The sequence below is a fragment of the Coregonus clupeaformis genome, chromosome 29, assembly GCF_020615455.1.
Source record: "Coregonus clupeaformis isolate EN_2021a chromosome 29, ASM2061545v1, whole genome shotgun sequence".
Classification (NCBI taxonomy): Eukaryota; Metazoa; Chordata; class Actinopteri; order Salmoniformes; family Salmonidae; genus Coregonus; species Coregonus clupeaformis.
This window is the reverse complement of record NC_059220.1, coordinates 17,278,371-17,301,527: the sequence shown is the minus strand read 5'-3', so window position 1 is coordinate 17,301,527 and position 23,157 is coordinate 17,278,371. Positions and strand designations below refer to the sequence as shown.

The 23,157-nt window shown below is 45.9% G+C and overlaps 1 protein-coding gene across 1 annotated transcript in view; it reads right to left on the bottom strand.

The window, feature by feature from the left end:
• The window catches only part of LOC121544769 (RNA helicase aquarius-like), a 134,755-nt gene that overhangs the window by 90,045 nt on the left and 21,553 nt on the right, over positions 1-23,157 (bottom strand). The window contains 10 exon segments of the mRNA XM_041854904.2: positions 2,257-2,435; positions 2,609-2,750; positions 3,225-3,345; positions 5,350-5,452; positions 9,321-9,424; positions 9,981-10,196; positions 11,561-11,625; positions 12,614-12,730; positions 12,819-12,918; positions 22,775-22,915. Coding sequence (XP_041710838.2) covers positions 2,257-2,435; positions 2,609-2,750; positions 3,225-3,345; positions 5,350-5,452; positions 9,321-9,424; positions 9,981-10,196; positions 11,561-11,625; positions 12,614-12,730; positions 12,819-12,918; positions 22,775-22,915 — 1,288 coding nt within the window.

The window sequence follows — 23,157 nt, the reverse complement described above, 5'->3', positions numbered from 1 at the left end:
GGCAATCACAGAGGTCAGACGTTTCTTGTAGTTGGCCACCAGGTTTGCACACATCTCAGGAGGGATTTTGTCCCACTCCTCTTTGCAGATCTTCTCCAAGTCATTAAGGTTTTGAGCCTGACGTTTGGCAACTCGAACCTTCAGCTCCCTCCACAGATTTTCTATGGGATTAAGGTCTGGAGACTGGCTAGGCCACTCCAGGACCTTAATGTCCTTCTTCTTGAGCCACTCCTTTGTTGCCTTGGCCGTGTGTTTTGGGTCATTGTCATGCTGGAATACCCATCCACGACCCATTTTCAATGCCCTGGCTGAGGGAAGGAGGTTCTCACCCAAGATTTGACGGTACATGGCCATGTCCATCGGCCCTTTGATGCGGTAAAGTTGTCCTGTCCCCTTCGCAGAAAAACACACCCAAAGCATAATGTTTCCACCTCCATGTTTGACGGTGAGGATGGTGTTCTTGGGGTCTTAGGCAGCATTCCTCCTCCTCCAAACACGGCGAGTTGAGTTGATGCCAAAGAGCTCGATTTTGGTCTCATCTGACCACAACACTTTCACCCAGTTCTCCTCTGAATCATTCAGATGTTCATTGGCAAACTTCAGACGGGCATGTATATGTGCTTTCTTGAGCAGGGAGACCTTGCGGGCACTGCAGGATTTCAGTCCTTCACGGCGTGGTGTGTTACCAATTGTTTTCTTGGTGACTATGGTCCCAGCTGCCTTGAGATCATTGACAAGATCCTCCCGTGTAGTTCTGGGCTGATTCCTCACCGTACTCATGATCATTGCAACTCTACGAGATGAGATTTTGCATGGAGCCAAAGGCTGAGGGAGATTGACAGTTATTTTGTGTTTCTTTCATTTGCGAATAATCAAACCAACTGTTGTCACCTTCTCACCAAGCTGCTTGGCGATGGTCTTGTAGCCCATTCCAGCCTTGTGTAGGTCTACAATCTTGTCCTTGACATCCTTGGAGAGCTCGTTGGTCTTGGCCATGGTGGAGAGTTTGGAATCTGATTGATTGATTGCTTCTGTGGACAGGTGTCTTTTATACAGGTAACAAGCTGATATTAGGAGCACTCCCTTTAAGAGTGTGCTCCTCATCTCAGCTCGTTACCTGTATAAAAGACAGCTGGGAGCCAGAAATCTTTCTGATTGAAAGGGGGTCAAATACTTATTTCCCTCATTAAAATGCAAATAAATTTATAACATTTTTGACATGCTTTTTTCTGGATTTCTTTGTTGTTATTCTGTCTCTCATTGTTCAAATAAACCTACCATTAAAATTATAGACATCATTTCTTTGTCAGTGGTCAAACGTACAAAATCAGCAGGGGATCAAATACTTTTTTCCCCTCACTGTAAAGACTCTCAGACCATGAGAAACAAGATTCTCTGGTCTGATGAAACCAAGATTCAACTTTTTGGATGTCCTTGAGTGGCCCAGCCAGAGCCCGGACTTGAACCCGATCTAACATCTCTGGAGAGACCTGAAAATAGCTGTGCAGCAACGCTCCCCATCCAACCTGACATGTGAGAAACTCCCCAAATACAGGTGTGCCAAGCTTGTAGTGGTCATACCCAAGAATACTTGAGGCTGTAATCGCTGCCAAAGGTGCTTCAACAAAGTACTGAGTAAAGGGTCTGAATACTTATGTAAATGTATTATTTCTATTTTTTCTTTCTAACAACCTGTTTTTGCTTTGTCATTTTGGGCTATTGTGTGTAGATTGATGAGGGGAATAAAAAAAAAATCTATTTTAGAATATAGCTGTAACCTAACAAAATGTGGAAAAAGTCAAGGGATCTGAATACTTTCCGAAGGCACTGTATGTTCATGGTAAAATGGTAAATCAAAGCCAGGAAGGATGACATCACACTGTTAATATTATCTACAGCAGCCCTGCTGCACCCGTTGGGGGAAGATGATGAAGAAATAAAACACTGAAGCTAAGTGATCAGGGCTGATAGGAAAATACATGTGTACAGGCAGACAAGGCTAGAGGGGGGTCACAGGTCAAGGTACAGCAGGTTTGGACAGAGGGTCTGGATGGACAGACTTTATGGAGGACATAAAGGCTTTATTATTGGGATGGAGTGGGATCCATGAAGAGAGAGGGAGGGAGACAGAGTGCATGAGAAAAGGAGTAAAAAAGAAAGGAGACAGAAAACTAGATGGTATAGAGGGAATGCTGAAAGGTAGAAGAGAGAAAGGGAGAGCAGGGGATAGAGAAATGGCACAACCAAGCCATGTACCTTCCCACTCGTGTTTGATGTGGTCTCGTACGTTGAGGTTGATAGTGATGTCAGCTCGGACGCGGGCGGGCCAGTTCTCTCCAATGTTGGGCTTAGCCACCTCCACAATGGAGAAGGCTGTGATGGTCTGAGACATCCTGGCCCAGCCCCCAAACACCACACCACCATACTCTGACTGCCTACAGGAAGACAAGACAGCAGGTCAACCCCCAAACATCACACTACCATACTATGAGTGCCTGAAAATGTCATAGAAATTGAGTTCAGTGATACAAAAATTATAAATTTGAAATAAACAGAAATGTGGGAACCTTCTCTTTCCATCAGTTCTAAGTGTGTGTTCTCTGCTCACCATGGTTTCATGCGAGTCACCACGTCCTCCACGTCCTGTCTGATCTCGTAAGTGGACTCCAGACGGAACAGGTTGAAGTTTCTCAGCAGGTAGTCGTGGAGGGTCAGGAACTGCAGGTTCAGTTTAGGGAGAGCCAGACAACCTAAAACACACAAGGATTAAACAGAGATTAAACAGAGAGATAGGAGTCCAACTCCTGTCATTGGTATAGACCTATTACCTACACATCTACACAGTGTAACATTCATAGAACCCAGAGTTTTCCCTGACCAGGATCAACTCCGTAGCCATGTGACAGGGACAATCCCTTTGATATAACAGTGGCAGAGTAGACTATAAACCTAATTTACACCTGTAATCTCTTGGCAGGCTAAAACAGTTAGACAGCCTTATAGACATCGATAGGCTCATGGATTTCAATGGGATTACAGGGCTGTAGGCATCTTAGCTGGTGAAGGTGACCCTGCTAGCCTAAAGAGGATCACCTATTAAGAGGGTGCCAGCTCAGTGCCTCTTTGGTGTGGGATAACACAGCGGAGGGGGGGTGATGAGTTTGCGAGGAGACACAGTAGACAGACACACACACACACAAACACACACACACACACACACACACCTTCACCAGAATAGTACTCAGTCGGGACGATGTTCTCATCCCAGATAATCTTCTCCGTTGGATAAAGAGGCATCTGGTTAAGTTGCTCGATCTGGGAGATTCTCCTCTCATGACGAGACACCTGTTAGTGTGAGAGAGGGAAGAAAAAGAGATTGAAGAAATACAGACAGAAAGAGAGATAAAATTTTTTGCCCCACTCTTACCCTCCCCTCACTCCCTAGACAGTGGTATTAAAAAGAACATTTAGTAAAATAATCGTGACAGACGTATTGCATCACACTACTCACCGTCAGTCATGACAAACCCTTTATTAGAGACCATCTCTCTCACATAGCTAGGCTTTTATCTCTTCAGTTAGCCTGCCAGTTGTGTTTTTTAGGTCTGGGGCCTAAATGTTATAGCATCAATGATGGTTGTGTGCCAAACAAGATACAGAAGTCTATATAATCCCTGTGTTCTCATATGCGATCAGTCAGTCACTAGCCGCCATGCTAAGCTAATCCTGTTATACTGCGTATTCTTTGCCAGTCACCATCTAACCCAGGGTTTTGTCAATGTCGTCCATCTTGTTACACCGCCATGTTCCTTGCCAGTCACTATCTAACCCAGGGTTTTGTAATAGTCATCCATCCCATTACACTGCCGTGTTCCCTGCCAGTCACTATCTAACCCAGGGTTTTGTAATAGTCATCCATCCCATTACACTGCCGTGTTCCCTGCCAGTCACTATCTAACCCAGGGTTTTGTAATAGTCATCCATCCCGTTACACTGCCGTGTTCCCTGCCAGTCACTATCTAACCCAGGGTTTTGTAATAGTCATCCATCCTGTTACACTGCCGTGTTCCCTGCCAGTCACTATCTAACCCAGGGTTTTGTAATAGTCATCCGTCCGGGACTGGCAGAGACGTACAGAGATCTAAAGACTGTAGAACCCTGATTGAGACTAATACCCATCGAGCCCATCTCTGACAGTTATTGCAAAACTATGCAAAAATTACATAATGAGCGATAAAAAATCCTATGCAATCTCGGTAATCTAAATAGGAAATTATTAATTCAAGAGTGGGTGGCTCAAGGCTATGAGGAATGATGTAAATAACCCCCAGAACAGTGATAGCTAGAAGCTCAGTAGCACTCTGGCCAGCTCATCCTCTCATTCCCCAGGTTTAATTACAGACTTTCTCTGCAGTGTGTCTGTGTGACCTGCTCTGCTCCCTCCTGTAAAGCTCTACGAGCCTCTGGCACCGCCGACCCAACAAATAATGCATAATACCAAAGTGGAATCTTTGGAGATTTTTGGTTGCTCAGGGCAACCCGGGGCCATGCAATTGAGTCCCCTGACATTGGCTCTGGGAACAATCTAATCAGCTAATTATGGAAAAGCTTCTCTTCAGTGGTGGGCAGAGGAGACCTAGAGAAGACTTGAAGTGGGAAATTACAGCAATAGGGACAGAGCAGGTCAGTGGATGGGCCGGTCGCATGGTGATAGAGGGTTATGGGGGATGAGACTTGTTTTCAACACACTGTACGCCTATTTTTAAGAGGGACTAAGGGAGGGTGTGTGGAGGGCAAATCAGATCAACAGTGGTGTTTTTTCTTAGGATAAGACAAACCTTGCTGCTCTTTCCTCAGTCTCTCTCTACCTCCCTCTCCTCCACCTCACCAACTTCATCTCTATCACCAACGTTGAGCCCGAATTGGATTAAAAGGCAAATTCAAGGGGGGAGAGGAGTGTGTGTGGAGGAGGGGGGGTTGCATACTGTATGTATTCCAAAAGCATAAATTAATGGCTTTTAAATGAGCCACGCAAACCCTATTATGCTGCTATGCTCTCTGGGTGGTTATTGTTCCGCAAGCGAACATATCCTGACATCGCTTCGGTTTAGCCAAGACCTAAATAGAGGAGAGGGGTTCTCTCATGCTTAAGGGCATCTTGGGGGAATCTAAATATTCATTACCTTAGCATCCTCTCCTTGTCTCCTTCCCATCATACCTAACCACAGATCTAGGATCAGATGAGACTTCCCCCATTCCCAAATTTTAAGCATTAGGACGATGAAATAAATATCTGATCCTCTATCAGTGGTTAGGGACAACATCTCCCCGTTTCGTGACAGCATCTACCAGCAGCTCCAGGAGGACCTCTTTCTCATTGGTGGTGTCCTGTCCCTCTGCCAGCTCTGGTAACAGACATAGGTACGAGGCCACCCAGTGGAGAGTGTTGGGACTGCAGGGAGAAAAAACCACTTCAGCATATTTTACGTTATGAACTATTAACTTCCAATTCATATGTATTCCTTTTGAGCATCATGGTTATATTTTCTGCTAAGTCAGCAAGTTTGTTTCTGCAACATTCTTCTATTGAAGTAAATATATGAAATTATGACCCAAGGGTAGAAATGCACATTCAAGAGAATATATGGCCTGGCATCTGACATTATGAAAAGTTCACCATTCACCTAACACACAGGTATTTTCTTAAGTCCTGCGCTTGTTAGCATTGGGATGTACTGTACGCTAGCCCTTGTGTTTTCCTATACTCTGCCCTGCTAACTAGGGCCACTGCAGTCCTGCACTGTCAGCATGGCGTGTACAGGGGCTGGGGCCGCATCGATATGACGGGATTATGAAAATCCAACCGCATCTCCATTTCTCAGAGCTGAAGCAGAGGGTTGAGGCTGCTCTCTGAACAGAAGGCTGTTTTAAATCAGACAGATGTGACATGTGCCACCATGACACAGACAGGGGTTGGTATCGAGAGAGACACACTGTGTCTGTGACAGAGTCCTGTACAGACAGACCGGGACACGTGTCACTGTGAGCAGCAGTGTGGCCAGACTCGTGATGCCATGTTTGGTTTGACCACATGGGTCTGGGGTTTTGCTGACCATGCAGTTGGTTTGTCTAGGGACTGGCATGGGTCACGCTGTTGTACTGTACTCCATGACAAAGCTAAAATAGCTGCTTCCATTGAGTTGTTAAGGAGATGAGGCTGGACACAGGAAAGATCTGAGAGCTGTTACTTATGGTTGGGGCCATGAGCCCACTAACCTGCCCAATTCTGATTTTATCTCCACCAAATCTCAAGCCACAGATTACATGCAATGAGAGGAGTTCTTAAAATTGAAAGAGAAAAATACAGTGTGTGTATGTGATAACACCCTGCCTGTCAGGGTTTCCGTTAGGAAAATGTGGCGCCGGACATTTGACCGGCAGCATTTCAATTTACCTGACATTTGATACATTTACCGGACCCATATGCATTGGGTGCATAACCTGATTAGAGAACCACCCATGGTGCTCAGAATGACAGAAATCACAGAACATGCAATTCGAGGATGCAATGATGTGCGGTCCTTCTTAACGAATTCTTATGCACACTTTGAAGATTTTAGAATAACTGTCCACAATTACTTTTACTCAGCCAACAAGACTAGTAATGAACAGCAAAATTACTAGCCTGTCAATCTACTCTCCCCCATAGTAGAAAAATTGAACTACTTTATTGGTCAGCTTGTCGAGAAAGAAATAGCCTATTCAAACTGACTCTGGGACAGTTGTAGGACGATAGATCCCAAATCCATACAACCAGTAGGCCTAGGAAACATAAAATAAAAGCAATGAGTCTGACGCAACAGACCAGAACGCGTCGCTGAAAATGTTGATGAACTATTATTTCTTGACATTATACAGTGCATTCGGAAAATACTCAGCCCCCTTTACTTTTTCCACAGTTACTCTACAGCCTTATTCTAAAATGGATTAAATAAAACAATTTCCTCATCAATCTACACACAATACCCCATAATGACAAAGCAAAAAACAGGTTCAGAAATCTTTGCAAATGTATTACAAATAAAAAACAGAAATACCTTATTTAGATAAGTATTCAGACCCTTTGCTATGAGACTCCAAATTGAGCTCAGGTGCATCCTGTTTCCATTGATCATCCTTGAAATGTTTTTACAACTTGATTGGAGTCCACCTGTGGTAAATTCAATTGATTGAACATGATTTGGAAAGGCACACACCTGTCTATATAAGGTCCCACAGTTGACAGTGCATGTCAGAGCAAAAACCAAGCCATGAGGTCGAAGGAATTGTCCGTAGAGCTCCGAGACAGGATTGTGTCGAGGCATAGATCTGGGGAAGGGTACCAAAAAATGTCTGCAGCATTGAAGGTCCTCAAGAACACAGTGGCCTCAATCGTTCTTAAATGGAAGAAGTTTGGAACCACCTAGATTCTTCCTAGAGCTGGCCGCCCGGCCAAACTGAGCAATCGGGGGAGAAGGGCCTTGGTCAGGGAGGTGACCAAGAACCCGATGGTCACTCTGACAGAGCTCCAGAGTTCCTCTGTGGAGATGGGAGAACCTTCCAGAAGGACAACCATCTCTGCAGCACTCCACCAATCAGGTCTTTATGATAGAGTGGCCAAACAAAGCCACTCCTCAGTAAAAGGCACATAACAGCCCGCTTCAACAAAGTACTGAGTAAAGGGTCTGAATACTTATGTAAATGTGATATCAGTTTTTTATTTGTAATACATTTGCAAACATTTCTAAAAGCCAGTTTTTGCTTTGTCATTATGGGGTATTGTGAGTAGATTGATAAGGGGAAAAAACGATTTAATCCATTTTAGAATAAGGCTGTAACCTAACGAAATGTGGAAAAAATCAAGAGGTCTGAATACTTTCCGAAGGCACTGTAAGTGCAGCAATGAGCACAAGGCAGTAGACTGTGTGTGAATGTTCGTCCCATAATGCAATTAACGGAAAAACACTGTTGTCAAAGCACACCGCACATGCGAGTGGTTTCATGTGACAGATATGAAAATATCAGCTAGCACAACTAGCATGGGTTGCTAATATGACTATGATTGTGCCTTTGGCTACTGGACAATACATAAAATAATTGCCTCCACGGCTATGGTCTGATTTTGGCTAGGCTACTTTGAAGCAAGGGAAGACATGCCTCATAATATCTAGTAAACTTTCAGGTTTCAAACAATTTAAGTATATGCTTTCAAAATGCATACAGCCTCCAACTCATTGTAAAGTGGTGTGTGACGTGCTGATGAAGCCTGCCTTCTGTTGCCTATACATTTGCTGTTTGAGATGCTGTAGCAGCAGCTCTCGCACTGTCTGTCAGATTTTCCTCTCAAAGGCTCTATATCTGTATGCTGTAAGCGTGTGATAAGACACATAACGAATATACTTTACACACGCGCCAATTTAATTCCACAAAATTATGCAAATTAACCTATAGACCGATGAGTATGACCAGTAAAATGTATTTCCATCAAACAAAAGGCTAAAAAGCCTAATTTCAATTTTCTTTTTTTCTAGGACGATTGGCCGGATGCAATTTTATTCATCAACTTTGTTTAGTTTTTTTGCCAAAAGCTGGCTATTACCGGCTAACGGAACCCTGCTGCCCGTGTGTGTTTTGGGGACTAAGCGGATCAATCTGAAATAATGGGCGAGTGGCAGTTTAGCTTGTGGGTAGCACAGCTGGAATAGCTGGAATTAAAAATAGGGTTTTGTGGGTAAAAAGTGCCTTGTTAAAAGTGATGGAAGCCTTTGAAGGCAGTGGGGGGACCCGGTGACAATGCAGAGCCTGGCTTTATCCATGAGAACAATAATACAGAGAGGAAAAGAGAGTGTAAAAACTCAACAGCACCTAGGACCAGGGTCCGAAGGAAAGGAGAAAGGATAGGAAGCACATACACACTAACAAGGCCCAGCCCCATGAAAGCGATGGAGGGGGATGTTTTTTGGCAAGGCCACTCGCAAATATGATCTGACAAATCCAGCTGTTCAAAGAGTTTATTCTCAAGCCCCTGCAAATCGATTAAATTAATGAGGCGAGTCTCTCTCTCTGTGGCTGGTACCACTCTACTCTGCACATTCAAGGACTCACATGCTGCCTGACATTCACGGTAAGGGGGGAAGCGGTAGGGATGTTAGCGATACAACAGTGACAATTAAGCGATTGTCATCATGGTAGCATAAAGAAATGAAGGTTAGGATGTGTAGGGATGTTTTTTGGGGGTTCACAATCCCAGATATGACCCCCCCCCCACCCACACACTCTACCTGAGATGGCCAAACTGTTTGGTGAGGGATTCCCGTGTGTCCACGGCTGCCACATTGGACAGGGCAAAGTCCTGCAGCTCTGGGAAATGGGCAAAGGCTGCCTTCTGAAAGACAAGACAGCAAACATTTAGAGATCAGGTGGAAACAACACCTTACCCACACACCCCAGAGCCAGTGTGATGTCAGGCACCTTTTTGATTTCCCTAATGTATTAATCCAACATCTGTGTGGGGCTAGAGAGAGAGGTAAGGGAAAGAGAGAGAGATGGACAGATGGAGAGACAACTAGGATGAACAGATAAACCAGTCTGCATATTTCCGTTTAAATTAAGACTGAAAACTAAAATATTGAAAATTCTCTCTAGGACCGAAGTTTGACTTGATATTCTTTCTTGTAAATGACATCTGGAAGCTGTCACTAAATCATGAATGTTCCATATTCATACATGTACAACTCACAGCATGGGTTATGTCTCCCAGTACACTTAGGTAAACTTTATCCTATCTTTAACGCTTAAATGTGCAAATGATGTTCAAAACTGATGCCTATCAACAATTTGAATAATATAGAATAATTTGTGATGTGGACAGGTCAAGTAAACAACCAAACAAAACAGAAGTCATTCATCCATCCATCCTGGGTAGTACTGTATACACGTACCTGCAGTGATGCGATTCTGTTGTAGTGGAGCGTAGTCATCTCCTTCTCTGTCTGGTCGTTGATCTCAAAGCCGGTGTAGAACTTCAGCATGTCCATTAACTGGCAGAAGAGGTGTCCCTCCTTTTCTCTCTGCATGAGGCTGGACAGGTGGCAGCTCACCACCAGGTGGGAGTCATCCAGCACCGTGTTGAACCAGCGACGTGTCGGGAGCAGGGCCTTGGGACAGACATAGAATGGAACCACACATTACACATCATGGTAAAACAATGAAACAGCTGCCCTTATATACAAGACTATAGGCTCAATAAAAATGTTTACAAAAATAATAATAATTTATGCATCTACCTATAACTAGAAAACGTATAAAAAAGCCCCAGAAAGACCACACACATTCCAACAGTGAAACAGAAAGGCTCTCAGTCAATGTTAAACACATTGAGGCCATTATATAATCCTAGTATTACTATTCAGCCCAGGTCTGTAACTGATAACAAGGAGGTGATCTTTGAGCTGAGACGATGCAACATCAGAACCAGGATTAGTCCATGTATGGATTGACTCAGTCTCTGGGGTCATTCAGATCAATGCATCTACAAACCAGAATTCCCAGCATTGAGGACAAGAGTATAAAGGGACCCTATTGATTCAGGGTCTATTTCAGCAGGGTGTTTTACACTCTTTTTTGCACTTCATAGATGACAGTTGGAGGTCAAATTTCTAATTTCAAAAAGAGGAAAACAATGACAATAGCCTACATAGTGACTCCTACTCACAAACAACACCAAAAATGAATTGAAAAAATGCAAACCACAGAGCCTCAATGTATTCTATCGAGTTCACCTCTCTGCAGAGGGCAGGTGCTGCAAATGATACTATTCCCACAACAAGACAGACAAGCTTTATCTATGGCCACATCTTTGATCTCCACAGACCTGTCACAGACGGCTCGACCTTACAGACACACAAAATGTAGGATCTCTTTTTCCATACAGAGATTTAGAGGGTCTCATCACATCATCTCAGAGGGAAGTATGAGATTTCAGCCATCCCTTTGTAAAATGATACTGCTGAGGGGGAAAGGACTTCTCTGGAGGCAGCTTGCCTTGCCATTGCCAGTGCCAGGAAAATAAAGGATAGCCTGTCATCGGATGGGGGGGATATCAATCCTTCCTATCCTCCCTAGGTGGAAACAGGAGCACCGTGGCCATGCAGCCCAGAGAGGGAAGGAACCATCTTGACTATGTGACATTCTCTCTGCGTGTCATGATGAAGCCAAACCAGACCACAGAGAAGAAAGCACACTACACCGTGACGTTACACCTCATTTTCTCTATGCTAGGAATAACCTGTATTTTCTCACTGTCATCAAACACCAAATCACTCAAGATTACATACTCTACACATGTCAAGACAGAAATAGGTGTACAGGTATAGGTAGGTACAGAGACCTCAAAAGTGTCTTTGCATGCTCAGTGAATGCAGATATTCAATTGATTCTATATAAATGGCTGCCTAGTACACTTCATAAATATGCAACACAACAACACCATAGTGTCCCTTATAAATAGTGTGTTTCTTACCTCAAGGTCAATCATGAGCTCGATGAACCTCTCGCAGTAGTGCACCTTCTCCATGGGTACAGGGCCTGAGAGAGACAACACAGGGAGACATTCAGTTCAGGTAATAACATACACAACACGCAAGACCGCCATCACACACACTGAAACACCGAGGGGAATGTGGGAGAAGAAGGGAGAGTTTTCAGCGAACTGTGGCCAACACCATGGCTGTGTGTGTGTGAGCCGGGGCCAGGAAGTGGCAAGTGGCCCGGTGGTGCACGGAGACCCCGGTATATTCTCTAATCTGGGGCACTGCAACGTACGCTGGGAGATCAGCCCTCATTAGTGGTGTGTGTGTATGTATGTGTGTGTGTGTGTGTGTGTATATATATGAGGCGAGCCTGTGTGTGTGTGCAGTAGCACATGTTCATTGTGCTACATACAAGCATGCGTGTGTGTACGTCCCTGTGCTGTGTACCAATGCTCTGACAGGGAGGATTAGGGTCTGGGTCTCAGCAGGACCACCACCACCCAGCTACATGTTGGGAGCACACAGGTTGGGTGTGTGGGGCGGGGGCAGAGTGTCGTCCTACATTATATCACCACACAGACTGTCGCCGTGGGCATGGCGGGGGACAGCTGGACAGGGCTGCTCTTTCAGAGTGGGGGTCAAGTCGGGAGGAAAGGATGAACTTTGGGACTGATAGAGGATTGGAAATGGTGCATCTCACACCGGTAATGAGGGACTTTTGGACTGTAGAAATGTCACTGAGAAATGAGCCCCACGTATAAAGACTAACAAAGGTAAAGGCTATCAAAGAAAGAGCTGGTTCATCATTTCCAAGGATAAAGACTAGGAGGTAAAGGCATGTGCATGTGGTGTTGTAGTTTGTCACTTGTAACTGAAAACTTTTCAGCATGAGGAATATGTCTTTGTGCACAATTTTTAGCCTTGAGAATCTCATCTTTCTCCTTAAGTAAATGTGGCCTCCCTGCTGCGGTGTCCAGCTGCTTATAGGCAATAAAACAAAGCTGCTTTGTTCATAAATCATAGCTGTGTTGCTAAATGTTTACCTGCTGGGGAGATGGACATAAGAACTCCCAGAAACTTCTTAATGAGCTCAGAAAGGAATGTCCTCTCCATCTTGGCTCTGGAAGTCACATATGATGAAAATTACAGGCCTCTCTCATCTTTTTAAGTGGGAGAACTTGCACAATTGGTGGCTGACTAAATACTTTTTTCCCCCACTGTATCTAACAGTGTGACAGTTCTAAAGACAGGAGCACTGCAGGATAAGAGGAGCTCTTACTGGTAAGAGACACGTCCACATGGGCAGTGAGATGAGCTGCTGCACCTGCTCTCTGATCAAATCCACCTCCTGAGAGCAGAGAGAGAGAGACAGAGAGAAAATGGGAGAGGGGGTCAGAGAGGGACATAAGGATATTTGAGTTGGTAGAATAATGGCATTGCACCAAATAGATTAGAACCATTGCATACACTTCAGTAGAAGCAGAGGGATAAACATCTAATTTCAGAGAAACTGGTGCAGTGGCTACCCATGGTTTTGAGCAGGAGTGGGGAATACAGATATGCTAGGGAGGCACCTGAGTATAGTGTTATGAAGTGTAATACTGCCACCTAGTGGAACCTAAACCAAACTAATTTCATGGAAACCACATGCAGGACGGTTTTCCCTACCTTCTGCGCTTGTTCGCTCATCTTTGTGGATCTGAGACTAGGGCTATGGTGGTCATGAAATTGCATTATTTTATATTATTTTATAGTATGAAGAATACAATTGAATATAGCTGAATAAAATACAAAGGATATTTTCTCCAAACGATTGAGGGAGTGCACACATGCAGCTATTCTGTGTTGAGTGGTTAACAAAAAAAACAGGTCCTCCTATATGCTTAATTTAGAGTTATTTATGCAACCTTAGTTGTGATACAAACGTTGGGCTATACGTTTGGAATTTTAATACATTCTAAGGCTGCATGATAGAACTCTAATGATGATTTGAAAAAAGTTCCATGAAAGGCTTTGTTTTGTTTCATGTGCAGGCTTCACCCACTTCATTAGTCTCTCATTCACAATTTGACAAGCACTTGATAATATTCTCACCACGCCTCGAATGTCACAGCGGCATCCCCCTTGTGTGGCCGTAATGCCCCCTAAAAAATCTGCCTTTTGCGGCCAAAGTGGCCATTGTGCCCTTGGTTTGAATATAATAATTATAATTCGCTTCTCCCGGATGTGCTCACTCATATGGCTCTCTCAGATATCTAAATTATTATTAGCCAAAGCCCGTCACGTGATCGGGTCGTTCTCACAGGCATCTCAGCTCTGTGTAATAGTGTTCCCTCTGCCCCCTTGTCCTTGTGGGTGATTGTTATTTGTGAGAGTATTATAGCTTGGTGGAGCTACTCGTACATTTTGTTGCCAGGGTAGATTTTCCCCTGTGCCTATGTATTATTGGATACTACAGTTACAGTGTATTTGCCAGGGATGAGAGTTTCCCCTGTGCCTGTTTCGTTGATCACTATTTGAGCGCATTTATGTGTCAACGAAGGAATAAACTCTGTATTCGGTGATTACCCTCCTGTGCCTGACTCCTTTCATCACAGAATCACCCACCCGCTATGGAGTCAGCGGGAGAAGAGCGCATGCCTGGAGTCGTGGCACGGGTCCAAGAGCATTCCACGATGCTGGCCAGCTTGGGGGAAGCGATGGATCGGGTTCTTCAGATCGTCCAATGCCTGGAGAGGAGAGAACCCGATCTGTCGAGACCAGCTGGTCAACCGGATCCAGCCACCTATACCCCAGCACCCGGAGGGATCCAGATATCACGACCACGGGCGTTTGATGGGACGGCGGCGCTGTGCCAGGGATTCCTCCTCCAAATGGAGCTGTCCTTCTCCAGCATCAGGCCGGCGCCATCGGAGCGGGAGAAGGTGTCCGTCCTTGTTTCCTGCCTCTGTGGGAAAGCCCTGGAGTGGGCCAACGCGGTGTGGAACGAAGGAGGAGCCACGTTGGAGGACTACGGGGAGTTCGCTCACCTCTTTCGGGCGGTATTCGATCACCCGCCCGAGGGTGGAGAGGTGGGCGAGCGGCTGGTCCACCTGAGGCAGGGGACGAGGACCGCGCAGGACTTCGCGTTGGCGTTTCGGACGCTGGCAGCGGGGTCCGGGTGGAATGAGCGGGCCCTGATCGACCATTTCCAGGGCCATCTGTGGGAGGACGTCCGACGGGAGCTAGCCTGCCGGGACACCATGTTGTCCTTCAATAAACTGGTGGACATGGCCATTCGTTTGGACAACCTGCTGGCAGCCAGAGGACGTCCTGGTAGGGGTCTGCCCGTTTGCACCCCGGACGACTCGGATCCCGAGCCGATGGAGCTGGGTGGTGCCGCCGGCCGAGAGAGCGGAGGAGGACAGCGACAGTGCCACTCTGGTGGCACGAAGGGACAGTACACCACACGTCGTAGTCAACGTTATTTTGGGCCTGGAGGTGGCAGGCTGGGCACTCACGCATCACCCCAGGTATCGAACACCCACACTTGTTCAGAGCCCTCTGCTGCGCACTGTACCCTACCTATCCACTTTCCCGATCACATGGTAGTTCCCCAGTGTAAGGCGCTAGTCGATTCCCCTATCCATTCCACTCCCCATCAGAGCAAACGATAGTCGACCATTAGGGTCTGGGTTTGTTATGGAAGTCACTATACCAGTCACGATGATCACCCAGGAGACACATTGTGAGCAGGTTATTTTTTCGATTATTGAGTGTCTGCTTTCCCTGTGTTATTAGGTATCCCTTGGCTAGCACTCCACAACCCCAACTTCTCATGGCCGCAGAGGGCTCTCACGGGGTGGTCGCGAGAGTGTCAGGGTTGGTATCTAGATGTTTCCGTTGGTGCAACCATGATGGAAAGTCCAGACGGTACCTCCACCGTGCGCATTCCCCCCGTGCGACTAAATTACCACCTCATCGGGCAGGGGACTGCGCGATAAACCTTCGGGTAGACGCTGTACCTCCCAGGAGTCATGCGTAGCCCCTGTCGCAGGCTGAAACAGAGGCTCTGGAAACATACATCTCCGATTCCCTGGGACAGGGGTATTTACAGTGAGGGAAAAAAGTATTTGATCCCCTGCTGATTTTGTACGTTTGCCCACTGACAAAGAAATGATCAGTCTATAATTTTAATGGTAGGTTTATTTGAACAGTGAGAGACAGAATAACAACAAAAAAATCCAGGAAAACACATGTCAAAAATGTTATAAATTGATTTGCATTTTAATGAGGGAAATAAGTATTTGACCCCTCTGCAAAACATGACTTAGTACTTGGTGGCAAAACCCTTGTTGGCAATCACAGAGGTCAGATGTTTCTTGTAGTTGGCCACCAGGTTTGCACACATCTCAGGAGGGATTTTGTCCCACTCCTCTTTGCAGATCTTCTCCAAGTCATTAAGGTTTCGAGGCTGACGTTTGGCAACTCGAACCTTCAGCTCCCTCCACAGATTTTCTATGGGATTAAGGTCTGGAGACTGGCTAGGCCACTCCAGGACCTTAATGTGCTTCTTCTTGAGCCACTCCTTTGTTGCCTTCGCCGTGTGTTTTGGGTCATTGTCATGCTGGAATACCCATCCACGACCCATTTTCAATGCCCTGGCTGAGGGAAGGAGGTTCTCACCCAAGATTTGACGGTACATGGCCCCGTCCATCGTCTCTTTGATGCAGTGAAGTTGTCCTGTCCCCTTAGCAGAAAAACACCCCCAAAGCATAATGTTTCCACCATCATGTTTGAAGGTGGGGATGGTGTTCTTGGGGTCATAGGCAGCATTCCTCCTCCTCCAAACATGGCGAGTTGAGTTGATGCCAAAGAGCTCCATTTTGGTCTCATCTGACCACAACACTTTCACCCAGTTCTCCTCTGAATCATTCAGATGTTCATTGGCAAACTTCAGACGGGCATGTATATGTGCTTTCTTGAGCAGGGGGACCTTGCGGGCGCTGCAGGATTTCAGTCCTTCACGGCGTAGTGTGTTACCAATTGTTTTCTTGGTGACTATGGTCCCAGCTGCCTTGAGATCATTGACAAGATCCTCCCGTGTAGTTCTGGGCTGATTCCTCAACCTTCTCATGATCATTGCATCTCCATGAGGTGAGATCTTGCATGGTTGCCAAAAGCTGCTTGGCGATGGTCTTGTAGCCCATTCCAGCCTTGTGTAGGTCTACAATCTTGTCCCTGACATCCTTGGAGAGCTCTTTGGTCTTGGCCATGGTGGAGAGTTTGGAATCTGATTGATTGATTGCTTCTGTGGACAGGTGTCTTTTATACAGGTAACAATCTGAGATTAGGAGCACTCCCTTTAAGAGTGTGCTCCTAATCTCAGCTCGTTACCTGTATAAAAGACACGTGGGAGCCAGAAATCTTTCTGATTGAGAGGGGGTCAAATACTTATTTCCCTCATTAAAATGCAAATCAATTTATAACATTTTTGACATGTGTTTTTCTGGATTTTGTTGTTGTTATTCTGTCTCTCACTGTTCAAATAAACCTACCATTAAAATTAGAGATTGATCATTTCTTTGTCAGTGGGCAAACGTACAAAATCAGCAGGGGATCAAATACTTTTTTCCCCTCACTGTACGTCCCTCCACTTCACCCGCCTCCTCAAGTTTTTTCTTTGTGAAGAAGAAAGACGGCGGTCTGTGCCCGTGCATTGATTATCGATCACTGAACAAGGACACGATTGGATTTAGTTATCCTCTCCCCCTCATTCCTTCAGTAATTGAGTCAATGCATGGGGCGCGCTTCTTCATTAAGTTAGATCTCAGGAGTGCATACGACCTGGTGCGTGTTCGGGAGGGGGATGAGTGGAAGACAGCATTCAGCAGAACCACGGGGCATTATGAATACCTGGTGATGCCCTACGGTTTGATGAATGCTCCATCCGCCTTCCAGTCCTTTGTGAACGAGGTGTTTCGGGACATGCTTGGTCGCGGAGTGGTGGTCTACATCGATGACATCCTGGTGTATTCCACTACTCACGCCGAGCATGTGTCCCTGGCCTGACTGTTAGAAAATGACATTTATGCCAAGGCAGAAAAGTGTATTTTTTTCCAGCAGTCCGTCTCCTTCCTCGGATATAGCATTACCACCTCAGGTGTGGAGATGGAGGGAGATTGCATTTCAGCCTTGAGTAATTGGCCGACTCCAACCACGGTTAAAGAGGTGCAGCGCTTCCTTGGCTTTGCAACTACTATCGGAGGTTTATCCGGGGCTTTGGAAAGGTTGCAGCTCCCATTACATCCCTGTTGAAGGGTGGGCCATCCCGGCTCCGCTGGTCTGCTGAGGCTGACCTGGCCTTCAGGAGACTGCGGGGTCTGTTCACCTCAGCTCCGGTAATGGCCCACCCCGACCCATCACTACCGTTCGTAGTGGAGGTGGATGCGTCCGACGTAGGGATAGGCGCTGTCCTGTCCCAACGCTCAGGCACGCCACCGAAGTTACGCCCCTGTGCCTTCTTCTCTAAGAAGCTCAGCCCGGCGGAGCAGAACTACAACGTTGGTGATCGGGAGCTGTTGGCTGTTGTCCGAGCTTTGACCGTGTGGAGGCATTGGCTCGAAGGGGCGAAACACCCTTTCCTCGTCTGGACAGACCACCGTAACCTGGAGTACATCCGGGCAGCGAGGAGGCTGAATCCTTGCCAGGCCAGGTGGGCCCTATTCTTCAGCCGGTTTGATTTTACACTATCATACATTCCGGGTACGAAGAACGTGAAGGCAGACACACTGTCCCAGCTGTATGACACAGAGGAGAGGCCCAGAGACAACAACCCCATACTCCCGGCCTCCTGCATTGTGGCGCCGGTAGTATGGGCGATGGACGCAGATATAGAGCAGGCATTACGCACAGATCCATCTCCACAGCAGTGTCCAGCTGGGCATGTGCCTGCTCTTATCCGTGATCATCTGATCTTCTGGGCACACACATCACCCTCCTCTGGTCACCCAGGTGTCGGTCGTACGGTGCGCTGCTTGATCGGAAAGTACTGGTGGCCTACCTTGGCTAAGGACGTGAGGGTGTACGTCTCCTCCTGCTCGGTGTGCGCCCAGAGTAAGGCACCTAGGCACCTCCCAGCGGGTAAGCTATAACCTTTACCTTTCACCTCCAGTGCGCCGTGCATCGTCAGAAGGCCAACGCTGACCGTTACTGCAGTGAGGCCCCGGTCTTCGTACCGAGAGATCAGGACTGGCTCTCGACCCGGAATCTGCTCCTCCGCCTGCCCTACTGTAAGCTGAGCCCGCGGTTTGTGGGGCCGTTCAAAGTCCTGAGGAGAATCAACGAGGTCACGTATAGGTTATAACTTCCCCCTGATTACTGTATTAACCCCTCGTTTCATGTGTCTCTCCTCAGGCCGGTGGTGGTTGGTCCGCTCCAGGAGTCTGAGGTGCGGGAGGTTCCTCCACCTCCTCTGGACATTGAGGGGGCCCTGGCGTACTCTGTCCACTCCATCCTGGATTCGAGGCATCGGGTGGGGGGCCTTCAGTACCTCATGGAGTGGGAGGGGTAAGGTCCGGAGGAACAGTGCTGGATCCCGGTGAAGAATATCCTCGATCCCTCCCTGTTGCGGGATTTCCACCGTCGCCATCCGGCTCGCCCTGCTCTGCGTCCTCCTGGCCGTCCCCGAGGCCGGGGTCGGCGCGCTGCTGGAGCTGCGCGTCCGGGGGGGAAGCCTGCCCTTGTTCGGGCAGGCTTCGGCGTTCGTCATCACCGGCTTACTAACCACTGCCGCCCCAATCATCATCACATTTGTCTTGTCTTGTTAATCACACACACCTGGTTCTAATCCCCTCATTAGTCCGTGTAATAGTGTTCCCTCTGCCCCCCTTGTCCTGTGGGTGATTGTTAGTTGTGAGAGTAGTATAGCTCGGTGGAGCTACTCGTACATTTTGTTGCCAGGGTAGATTTTCCCCTGTGCCTATGTGTTATTGGATTCTACCGTTACAGTGTATTTGCCAGGGATGAGAGTTTCCCCTGTGCCTGTTTCGTTGATCGCTATTTGAGCGCATTTGTGTGTCAACGAAGGAATAAACTCTGTATTCGGTGATTACCCTCCTGCGCCTGACTCCTTTCATCACACTCATCACACCATGTCAATCTACTATACCCCATAGTACAAAAGTTGACCTATTCTGTGATAGATCCCAAATTAATACAACCACTCGCATCATAAAACCTTTTAAAAGCAATGAGGCTGATGCAACCGATCAGAACGTTTAGCTTAAATGTTGATAAACTATTAGGCTATTTATTCACATTATAAGCGCAACAATGCTCACATGGCAGTAGGCTATAAGCGTGAATGTTACAAAATGCAATCAATTAGCGGGATTTTTTTTTTTATCTCAGAAGAGACCACAAATGTAACCCTTTATTATAAAGGTGTATTTTTAATGGTGAAAATTATCTTCCCCAAACTTCAAACTCACGCGCCGCCTATGTATGCCAGTTAAGCTCTACACCGGTTGTAAAGCGGATTAATGTGCTTAATTTTAAGAAGTTATTTGGCCACTTTAGTTGCAATACAAACCCTATCAAAATATATAGACCTATTGGCTAGACTACATGAGGTGTGAAAAAAAGGAATGGGCTGTTTCTTGCCTTACTGCACACGATGGGCATCAATCACAAGTGATAGGGTAATATTGTCACCCATCAGACTATTCTTAATTTAATCTTCTCTTTACATATACTAAATTATATACAGTTGAAGTCGGAAGTTTACATACACTTAGGTTGGAGTCATTAAAACTTGTTTGTCAACCACTCCACAAATTTCTTGTTAACAAACTATCGTTTTGGCAAGTCGGTTAGGACATCTACTTTGTGCATGACACAAGTAATTTTTCCAACAATTGTTTACAGACAGATTATTTCACTTCTAATTCCAGTGGGTCAGAAGTTTACATACACTAAGTTGACTGTGCCTTTAAACAGCTTGGAAAATTCCAGAAAATGATGTCATGGCTTTAGAAGCTTCTGATAGGCTAATTGACATCATTTGAGTCAATTGGAGGTGTACCTGTGGATGTATTTCAAGGCCTACCTTCAAACTCAGTGCCTCTTTGCTTGACATCATGGGAAAATCAAAAGAAATCAGTTAAGACCTCAGAAAAAAATTGTAGACCTCCACAAGTCTGGTTCATCCTTTGGAGCAATTTCCAAACGCCTGAAGGTACCACGTTCATCTGTACAAACAATAGTACGCGAGTATAAACACCATGGGACCACGCAGCCATCATACCGCTCAGGAAGGAGACGCATTCTGTCTCCAAGAGATGAACGTACTTTGGTGCGAAAAGTGCAAATCCATCCCAGAACAACAGCAAAGGACCTTGTGAAGATGCTGGAGGAAACAGGTACAAAAGTATCTATATCCACAGTAAAACAAGTCCTATATCGACATAACCTGAAAGGCCGCTCAGCAAGGAAGAAGCCACTGCTCCAAAACTGCCATAAAATGCCAGATTACGGTTTGCAACTGCACATGGGGACAAAGATCGTACTTTTTGGAGAAATGTCCCCTGGTCTGATGAAAAAAAATAGAACTGTTTGGCCATTATGAACATCGTTATGTTTGGAGGAAATAGGGGGGAGGCTTGCAAGCCGAAGAACACCATCCCAACCGTGAAGCATGGGGGTGGCAGCATCATGCTGTGGGGGTGCTTTGCTGTAGGAGGGACTGGTGCACTTCACAAAATAGATGGGATCATGAGGAAGGAAAATTATGTGGATATATTGAAGCAACATCTCAAGACATCAGTCAGGAAGTTAAAGCTTGGTCGCAAATGGGTCTTCCAAATGGACAATGATCCCAACCATACTTCCAAAGTTGTGGCAAAATGGCTTAAGGACAACAAAGTCAAGGTATTGGAGTGGCCATCACAAAGCCCTGACCTCAATCCTATAGAAAATGTGTGGGCAGAACTGAAAAGGCGTGTGCGAGCAAGGAGGCCTACAAACCTGACTCCATTACACCAGCTCTGTCAGGAGGAATGGGCCAAAATTCACCCAATTTATTGTGGGAAGCTTGTGGAAGGCTACCTGAAACTTTTGACCCAAGTTAAACAATTTAAAGGCAATGCTACCAAATACTAATTGAGTGTATGTAAACTTCTGACCCACTGGGAATGTGATGAAATAAATAAAAGCTGAAATAAATCATTCTCTCTACTATTATTCTGACATTTCACATTCTTAAAATAAAGTGGTGATCCTAACTGACCTAAGACAGGGAATTTGTACTAGGATTAAATGTCAGTAATTGTGAAAAACAGAGTTTAAATGTATTTGGCTACGGTGTATGTAAACTTCCGACTTCAACTGTATGTGTGAAATTATTTTTCATTTAGAATGGACCATTATCATGCACCTGTCTCAGAACAGGGGCAGGGGAAAGAAATATGTCACCTATGCACTTAAATAGCAAATGGAGGATGATGTTCAGTGGTTCATTTTCGTGCTAGCCTGGTAGGCTATACTCCTGTTGTAAAGCGAAGAAATGTGCTTAATATTAGGAAAGTAAAGAAATAAATATAGTACACCTAACCTATAGAAAGCTGACGGGATCCTCCTGTTTTTAATAGAGGCCATTAAAACTCTGTTTTCTCACGCAATTGCATAGCCTATAGAAACGATGCTGCAACATGAGCTCATGGGCTCTCATGAAATGTTTGATTAGATTTTCGATTACATTTGCATTGATGTCAGAGTGATTAGAGGGACAATAGAGTGCTGAGTACCAGGCAGTTAGCAAGTTTGGTAGGCTACTAAAGACCATCAGCAGCATCAGAGATTGGAGAAGCCCAATTACTGTGACTAAACGGTCACGTGGAATTTGACTGCGGTCATGAATCGTGACCGCCGGTGTGGCGGTAATACGGTCACCGTAACAGCCCTATCTGAGACTACTGGGTAGGCATGAGTAGTAGCTCTATCTATACTTCAGCTATATCGCTTTGACCTGTACAGTTCCATCCGGTCCAGCAAGGGGAGTGAACAAGGGCAGAGGGAAGGGACTTAATTCTATGGTTTTTATTAACATACTTCCTGCTATAAAACAATCTCCTATACCCAAGATGCTTATATATTATCTGGTTGATTCAGCCAATAACAAATTCCTCATTTCCAGAGAGGTATTAATTGGTTGGTGTGTGACATACCAGGCTGTTGAAGCAGTGGTCGAGGAAGACCAGCAGTACAGTCTGTTCCTTCAGAGTCAGGCCAGCCTCCTCTCCAGCCAGCACGGCCTCCATCACACACTTAAAGAAGTAGGGGAAGTGGCTGGGCTTCTTCTTAAACACCTGGATACACATAATAAACCAAGGGTTAAAAACAACATTAGAGGACATTGATATAGAGGACATTGATCAATGCTCGCTGGAGACATTTGCCCTAAGTATCGCTGGTGCTGTCCATGTACAGCCAACACGCAACAGCCATACTCACAAGAACATAGAATGTTTAACAACACACTCACTGATTGTTAACACAGCTAATAATTTGCTATGTGAACCAAAAATCAACAACCAAGGATCAACATTTC